The following is an 8,853-nucleotide window of genomic DNA, read 5'->3' on the forward strand; positions in this document are numbered from 1 at the left end:
GCAAGAATGGAGTCACCGGAAAAGCTGAATGCATTGTGGCATATATCTCCACATGCGGTTGGAGATGCGAATGCCTCATACTGAGGACTTACTTGCTGCTGAAAGTGTAGTTAGTTCAAGAATCAAAATACAAATGATAATCACTGTATCCAAGAAAGATGTTTTACCATTTGGATGCATTCTTACTCAATATCAAGAATATGTAAGAAAACCTTGGCATGCATAGTTCAAACATTGTATAGTACAAACATGTCATAAAAAGTGTAGAGTATACTCTAGAGTATACCATAGGACTAAATTTTGTCTTTGAGTAGGCTTGGAAGACTTTATGCTAAACATGCCTATATGAAGTAGGACATGTATTAGGGCATTGCCTTGGTTGATAATGGATACTAGTAGAGTATTTTCTTCCTTGCTTTGTTATGTTTCCGATGATAAACATGCCAAATTTTCTAATTTACACATGGAAAAACCCACATTCTAACATAATCTATTTTGTTTGGCATCTCATCACCAAGTGGATGATAACTTTGACCTTAAGCTCAGTATACATGGACTTTAGAGTTCCAAGGGCATGCCTTCTTCTTGGGTAGGATCCATCTTATCGATAATATTAAGAGAAGATTAAACAGAGCAAGCGCCGCTATGAAGCTAGAGGCTTTCCAAATCTGGAGAAGAATTGGATGACATTTAAAGACTGAACCTGAATACGTAAAGCAACATATATGAAGGTTTAGGCACACAAATGGGAAGCTTAGTGATAAGAAGGCTATAAGAAAGAGTTTAAAAAATAATAATTATAATCTAATAACTCACCCACCCAACTCACACACCCGATTGAGGCCTTCGAGGGGACGCCACCGTGTTTCTACTCCCATAGGGAATGGAACATCTTAGTTTATGATGATTGTTTGGGAGATTTTTTATGAGATATAGACGTAGATTTGAATACATCTTAGTTTGACCAAACATTCCATCTCGCGTAAGTTTGTAAGAATGGATGAAGAGTTACTCGTTGTGTCGACTTTGTGTTAACGAGATAACGTCTCGTAAGGTACTTATTACGTTCCAATTGAGCTTAGAACTATAAAATCATTCGCATTTGCTCTGTAAAGCAAAAGAGCTCATAGTTTTCTGAATTCACTAACCGACGATTGAAATTAATGCAGCTCATCTTATTATCAAACGTGCAAGGCGCTTACAAGTACCATTGGATCCATGTTGGAAATTGAAACGGTACGATTCGTGGCTCCCGCATATCCACATCCATGAGAAACAGTGAATAGCATAAACAGATTAGAGAAAATGCAGCTGGTGGTGATAAAGAAACGCATTCCCTTGGGAGCTCACTTGTGTTACGACGGCATAACCTCTTGCGCCTCTGAAAGCCCCGGTGCCTCCCACCACTGCGATTTCGTTGGTTCCAGCAGCGACGAAGCCTTGAAGCTGTATGGTGCCTTTGAAGGAGCCATCATCGTAAGACAAGCCCTCCACCTCAATGCCGATGGAAGTGGAATCATAGCTAGCCTGCACTGTGTATCCGCGGATGAACCCCAACTGCGTCGATTGAGGATCAGCCCCCCGGGTGACGTTGAAGGCGAACAGCTGAGTGGATCCGAAGGAGTTTGTGAGCGTTTGATTGATAGGAGGTATGAGTTGGCCGAGGTCGACGTCGTTTGTGCGAACATGGACGTAATACTCAAGCGTATGGTTATGATTCCAGGGGCTGGGGGACGCGGAGATGATGCTCCACTTATGATCGACGGGAGGAGGGCGAGCAGAAGCGGGCTGGAAAGCGGCGAGGAGAGCGACCAAGAAGAAAATGCTGACAAGGGTGTGCAGGCAGCAGAATGGGCAGCTGGAACTGGTGGGCTGGCGGAGGCCGAGCATGGCAAGGAGGGTAGAGTGGGAGGGAGAGGATATGGAGGCGAGCTGAGGCAGAAGATTTGCGTAGTGAGGAGGTGCAGGGAGATGATACGGAGGGCGAAGCTGGGAGAGCTGGGATATATATATATATATGTATGTATGGGGGAGAGAGAGAGAGCTGCTGATGTTGTGAGGAGGTGCCCATAGACGGGATATATATATATGTATGTATGTATGGGGGAGAGAGAGAGAGATCCTTCCTTAGGTGGGCAGTCAAACAATGGGAATGCCGGCCGTGTCAAACCACGCCTTCTTTTTCCTTTGAACTCTTCTTAAACGCTTTCCCTCCTTAACCCCTTCTTACAGATTTTGCCAAGTCCTATGAATAGATAGCCCCAATTGAATTTGGGGGCATTTAATTAATCTGTTTTGGGGGAGTGGGATAAGGGGAGAGGGCTTGAATTAAATAAAGGAGGAACGCCTAGGGGCAATCTCACGAGTGGGGAAGGGGCAATCTCACGAGTGGGGAGGGCCAATCTCTTCTTAAACATTTTGCCAAGGGCTTCACTCTCCTATGAATAGGTCGTCCAAGAATTTGGGGGGAATTAATTAATTTATTGGGGGACGGGGAGCGGGGAGGGGCATACAAGGGGAAGGACTCGAATTAAATAAAGGAGCGGCGAGGGGGGAGGTTAATTTAAATAAGGGAGGGGCATTAAAGAGGGAGGGACACTTGACATTGGGGAGAAGGGAGCCTTTGTAATACTATTATAAGGAGATGACTTTATAGCTTGATGGTAGGGCACACTCTTTGAAAAGGAAGGTTTTGGGTTCAATTTTTTATTGAACGTTTGGGGAAGCCCCCCTTGCACATAGTCTATGCAGAAATAAATTAAGTCGTAGAGATTTAAAATAGTTTAATTAAAGCATAAATAAATTAATCCATAGATAAACATAGGTTAATTAAGCCACCACTCACCAAAACTAATTGAAATTGGTAGGAGAGGTCCCCAAGTGAGGAAAAACTCGCTATTAGTTCATTAGTCCATGTGGTGGGAGTGGGACAAGAATTAACGTAAGGTGGGGTCAATTAATTCTAAGGTCCGGTAGCACGATTGATTAGAAGTCTCCAGAAGCCAAATAGTCTACGATTATCAAAGTCTCTAGAAGCTGAGGGATCTATAAATACACAAGGCATGCTGAGGCGAGGGAGGTAGAGGGAGGAAGGAGAGGGGAGAGGGGAGAGGAGAGGGAGCGGGAGAGAAGAGGGAGGAAGGGGAGGGAGAGGGAGAGGGAGCAGCAAGGAGAAAGGGAGAGGTTGGAGAGGGTTTGAGGGGGGGAGGGAGAGATGCAGAGGGAGAGAGGAGGGATGCTCGGGGAGGAATACGGAGGGAGGACAGAGTGATGAGGTGGGCAATACTTAGGTTAATCGACTAATAAAGTGATCGATTGAGAGGCACAATTAATTAATTAATAGTTTCGGTTCAAGGAGCGATTAGGACTGTGGAGTGATTATGATAAAAGGGTGTGACTTAACCAGAGCCATATCACCAATGGCTTCTCAATTCGATTCATGGACATGTAACGGTCCTAGATTGACTAAGATGAAATCTCAGCTACCCCCGCATTAGATCAAGTCATTTTCAGAATAGGAATGTGGGTAGCCCTCGTGACCTCGCTCGTGGCAAGTACCTCCCAAACTCCCACAACACAATTTTTTGAAATTCCAATCACCTCCTGGGGACCCTTTATGTGGAGGAATAGTTCGTTTCCTCGGCTCGAAAAGTGCCTGGCCAATGGCTTGGATTGTAACCCCCTCAAGACAATTAGGTTAAAAGGGTTTGACTTAACCAAAGCCATATCACCAATGGCTTCTCAATTTGATTCATGGACATGTTAAGGTCCCTGGTCAAGTCCCTGGTCAACTGAGATAAAATCTCAGCCATTCTCAGATCAAGCCATTTTAAGAATAGGAATATGGATGGCCCTCGTGACCTCGCCCATGGCAAGTGCCTCCCAAACTCCCACAACACAATTTTTTTAAATTTCCATCGCCTCTTGGGGACCCTTCACATGGAGGAATGGCTCGTGGTCTGATCCATTTTTGAGTCAAAAAGTGCCCAACCAATGGCTTATGACCCCCTCAAGACAATTATTGGTGCTCCAACAACATTTAATACTATACAATTCTAAGAAGAGGATTCATTAAGGTGCGTCTTTTTTTTGCTGTAAATAATGCAGAATTCCAACATCTCCGAATACCCTAATCATGAAATTTTAAGAACATTTGCAACAAACAAAGTGTAAGAAGTGTAAGATCTTGAATAGTGAAATAGTCAAGTTAATAGTACAAATATTTAATATTTTAAACCTCTTCTTTACAACCATGTTAGAGTACAAAGCCGCTCCTAGTACTTATTGGTGCCATAAAATGTGTACGGTTTGAATTCTAATTGAGCAATTTTGATGCTATCATTGTGAATGGCATTTTGGCCCACCCAGACTTTGAACATCAAATTTATGGCTATAATTGTTCACAAGCATGTGGTACGGCCATATGCTACAGACAAACTAATGTGTCTCACAACATACACTATTATAGAAATTAAAGATTCTAAAGCAAAGCTTGTCTCAACAACATGAAAACAAATAAAATCAAGTTATATTAGCACTATATATGTGAATAAGTGAGGAATAAGCACATGTTGCTAAAAAGAATATTCTTAATACAATTACCACTACAGGTTTCATCCAGATTGAAGAAAATTTTATGTTCCATTCCTTATTATATAAGCTCACCTTGTTTTTCCTCCTTTACAATGACCCTTTATTATAATATTCTTTAAATCTTCATTAGTGTGCGTCATGCCCTTAACCTAGTCTTGTTCTTGTCGTCCCTTTTTTTTTTTTGCTCGTTTGCCTCAATCACCATCCATTCATAAAATGACCATTTTTTATAACATTATAAATAAATCTTCATTAATTGCATCTTGCGCTTAACGTAGCCTTGTTTTTGTCCTCCTTTTATTTCTCTTTTGCCTCAATCATCATCCATTCAAGTGATGTGAATTCATTGGTAATCTAGAGAAATTTCATATTGAGAAACATCAAGCTGCAAAAACAATATAGTAGCTATCTTCTCTCTCTAGAGAATAGTTGGTTGGTGGACGCTTTTAGTTCAATGACTTGCAATTGTACTAGCATTACTAGTGAATCTTGAGAGATCCCTATGACAATAGTATAATTCTCTATTTTAAAAGGCACATGTCTTAAGAAGGGGAAGGATCCTGCCTTATGAGAAATTGAAGTCCCAAATTATTTCCATGCCTCATGATAGTGAATCCTCTAAGGGAAGGATCTAATAGAGACCTCTTCACGTGACAAATTGAACGTTCAATTGAGGAAAAACTCGCTATTAGTTAATTAGTCCATGTGGTGGGAGTGGGGCAAGAATTAACGTAAGGTGGGGTCAATTAATTGTAAGGTCGAGTAGCACGATTGATTAGAACTCTCCAGAAGCCAAATAGTCTACGATTATCAAAGGTCTCCAGAAGCTGAGGGATCTATAACTACACAAGGCATGCTGAGGCGAGGGAGGTAGAGGGAGGAAGGAGAGGGGAGAAGGGAGAGGAGAGGGAGCGGGAGAGAAGAGAGAGGAAGGGGAGGGAGAGGGAGAGGGAGCAGCAAGGAGAGAGGGAGAGGTTGGAGAGGGTTTGAGGGGGGGAGGGAGAGATGCAGAGGGAGAGAGGAGGGATGCTCGAGGAGGAATACGAAGGGAGGACGGAGTGATGAGGTGGGCAATACTTAGGTTAATCGATTAATAAAGTGATCGATTGAGAGGCACAATTAATTAATTAATAGTTTCAGTTCAAGGAGCGATTAGGACTGTGGAGTGATTATGATAAAAGGGTGTGACTTAACGAGAGCCATATCACCAATGGCTTCTCAATTCGATTCATGGACATGTAACGGTCCTAGATTGACTAAGATCAAATCTCAGCTACCCCCGCATCAGATCAAGCCATTTTCAGAACAGGAATATGGGTAGCCCTCGTGACCTCGCTCGTGGCAAGTACCTCCCAAACTCCCACAACACAATTTTTTGAAATTCCAATCACCTCCTGGGGACCCTTTATGTGGAGGAATAGTTCGTTTCCTCGGCTCGAAAGGTGCCTAGCCAATGGCTTGGATTGCAACCCCCTCAAGACAATTACGTTAAAAGGGTTTGACTTAACCAAAGCCATATCACCAATGGCTTCTCAATTTGATTACGGCGGTCCCTAATCAAGTCCCTGGTCAACTGAGATAAAATCTCAGCCGTTCTCAGATCAAGCCATTTTAAGAATAGGAATATGGATGGCCCCCGTGACCTTGCCCGTGGCAAGTGCCTCCCAAACTCCCACAACACAATTTTTTTAAATTTCCATCGCCTCTTGGGGACACTTCACATGGAGGAATGGCTCGTGGTCTGATCCATTTTTGAGTCAAAAAGTGCCCAACCAACGGCTTATGACCCCCTCAAGACAATTATTGGTGCTCCAACAACATTTAATACTATACAATTCTAAGAAGAGGATTCATTAAGGTGCGTCTTTTTTTTGCTGTAAATAATGCAGAAATCCAACATCTCCGAATACCCTAATCATGAAATTTTAAGAACATTTGCAACAAACAAAGTGTAAGAAGTGTAAGATCTTGAATAGTGAAATAGTCAAGTTAATAGTACAAATATTTAATATTTTAAACCTCTTCTTTACAACCATGTTAGAGTACAAAGCCGCTCCTAGTACTTATTGGTGCCATAAAATGTGTACGGTTTGAATTCTAATTGAGCAATTTTGATGCTATCATTGTGAATGGCATTTTGGCCCACCCAGACTTTGAACATCAAATTTATGGATATAATTGTTCACAAGCATGTGGTACGGCCATATGCTACAGACAAACTAATGTGTCTCACAACATACACTATTATAGAAGTTAAAGATTCTAAAGCAAAGCTTGTCTCAACAACATGAAAACAAAAAAAATCAAGTTATATTAGCACTATATATGTGAATAAGTGAGGAATAAGCACATGTTTCTAAAAAGAATATTCTTAATACAATTACCACTACAGGTTTCATCCAGATTGAAGAAAATTTTATGTTCCATTCCTTATTATATAAGCTCACCTTGTTTTTCCTCCTTTACAATGACCCTTTATTATAATATTCTTTAAATCTTCATTAGTGTGCGTCATGCCCTTAACCTAGTCTTGTTCTTGTCGTCCCTTTTTTTTTTTTGCTCGTTTGCCTCAATCATCATCCATTCATAAAATGACCATTTTTTATAACATTATAAGTAAATCTTCATTAATTGCATCTTGCGCTTAACGTAGCCTTGTTTTTGTCCTCCGTTTATTTCTCTTTTGCCTCAATCATCATCCATTCAAGTGATGTGAATTCATTGGTAATCTATAGAAATTTCATATTGAGAAACATCAAGCTGCAAAAACAATATAGTAGCTATCTTCTCTCTCTAGAGAATAGTTGGTTGGTGGACACTTTTAGTTCAATGACTTCCAATTGTACTAGCATTACTAGTGAATCTTGAGAGATCCCTATGACAATAGTATAATTCTCTATTTTAAAAGGCACATGTCTTAAGAAGGGGAAGGATCCTGCCTTATGAGAAATTGAAGTCCCAAATTATTTCCATGCCTCATGATAGTGAATCCTCTAAGGGAAGGATCTAATAGAGACCTCTTCACGTGACAAATTGAACGTTCAATTGAGGAAAAACTCGCTATTAGTTAATTAGTCCATGTGGTGGGAGTGGGGCAAGAATTAACGTAAGGTGGGGTCAATTAATTGTAAGGTCGAGTAGCACGATTGATTAGAAGTCTCCAGAAGCCAAATAGTCTACGATTATCAAAGGTCTCCAGAAGCTGAGGGATCTATAACTACACAAGGCATGCTGAGGCGAGGGAGGTAGAGGGAGGAAGGAGAGGGGAGAGGGGAGAGGAGAGGGAGCGGGAGAGAAGAGAGAGGAAGGGGAGGGAGAGGGAGAGGGAGCAGCAAGGAGAGAGGGAGAGGTTGGAGAGGGTTTGAGGGGGGGAGGGAGAGATGCAGAGGGAGAGAGGAGGGATGCTCGAGGAGGAGTACGGAGGGAGGACGGAGTGATGAGGTGGGCAATACTTAGGTTAATCGATTAATAAAGTGATCGATTGAGAGGCACAATTAATTAATTAATAGTTTCAGTTCAAGGAGCGATTAGGACTATGGAGTGATTATGATAAAAGGGTGTGACTTAACGAGAGCCATATCACCAATGGCTTCTCAATTCGATTCATGGACACGTAACGGTCCTAGATTGACTAAGATCAAAGCTCAGCTACCCCCGCATCAGATCAAGCCATTTTCAGAATAGGAATATGGGTAGCCCTCGTGACCTCGCTCGTGGCAAGTACCTCCCAAACTCCCACAACACAATTTTTTGAAATTCCAATCACCTCCTGGGGACCCTTTATGTGGAGGAATAGTTCGTTTCCTCGGCTCGAAAGGTGCCTAGCATATGGCTTGGATTGCAACCCCCTCAAGACAATTACGTTAAAAGGGTTTGACTTAACCAAAGCCATATCACCAATGGCTTCTCAATTTGATTCATGGACTTGTTACGGTCCCTGATCAAGTCCCTGGTCAACTGAGATAAAATCTCAGCCGTTCTCAGATCAAGCCATTTTAAGAATAGGAATATGGATGGCCCCCGTGACCTCGCCCGTGGCAAGTGCCTTCCAAACTCCCACAACACAATTTTTTTAAATTTCGATCGCCTCTTGGGGACCCTTCACATGGAGGAATGGCTCATGGTCTCATCCATTTTTGAGTCGAAAAGTGCCCAGCCAATGGCTTATGACCCCCTCAAGACAATTATTGGTGCTCCAACAACATTTAATACTATACAATTCTAAGAAGAGGATTCATTAAGGTGCGTCTTTTTTTTGCT

General features: G+C 42.0%; 1 protein-coding gene across 1 annotated transcript; it reads right to left on the reverse strand.

Moving 5' to 3' along the window:
- Window positions 1–1,296: 1,296 nt before the first annotated feature.
- Window positions 1,297–1,890, reverse strand: LOC147885658 (dirigent protein 24-like). The gene has a single exon (XM_087396177.1). The coding sequence runs from the start codon at window positions 1,888–1,890 to the stop codon at window positions 1,297–1,299; it is 594 nt and encodes a 197-aa protein (XP_087252303.1).
- Between the last annotated feature and the right edge of the window lie 6,963 nt (window positions 1,891–8,853).

The sequence above is a fragment of the Dipteris shenzhenensis genome, chromosome 25 (assembly GCF_047967505.1).
Source record: "Dipteris shenzhenensis isolate YYH24624 ecotype China chromosome 25, Dip_SZ_1.0, whole genome shotgun sequence".
NCBI classification, from domain to species: Eukaryota; Viridiplantae; Streptophyta; class Polypodiopsida; order Gleicheniales; family Dipteridaceae; genus Dipteris; species Dipteris shenzhenensis.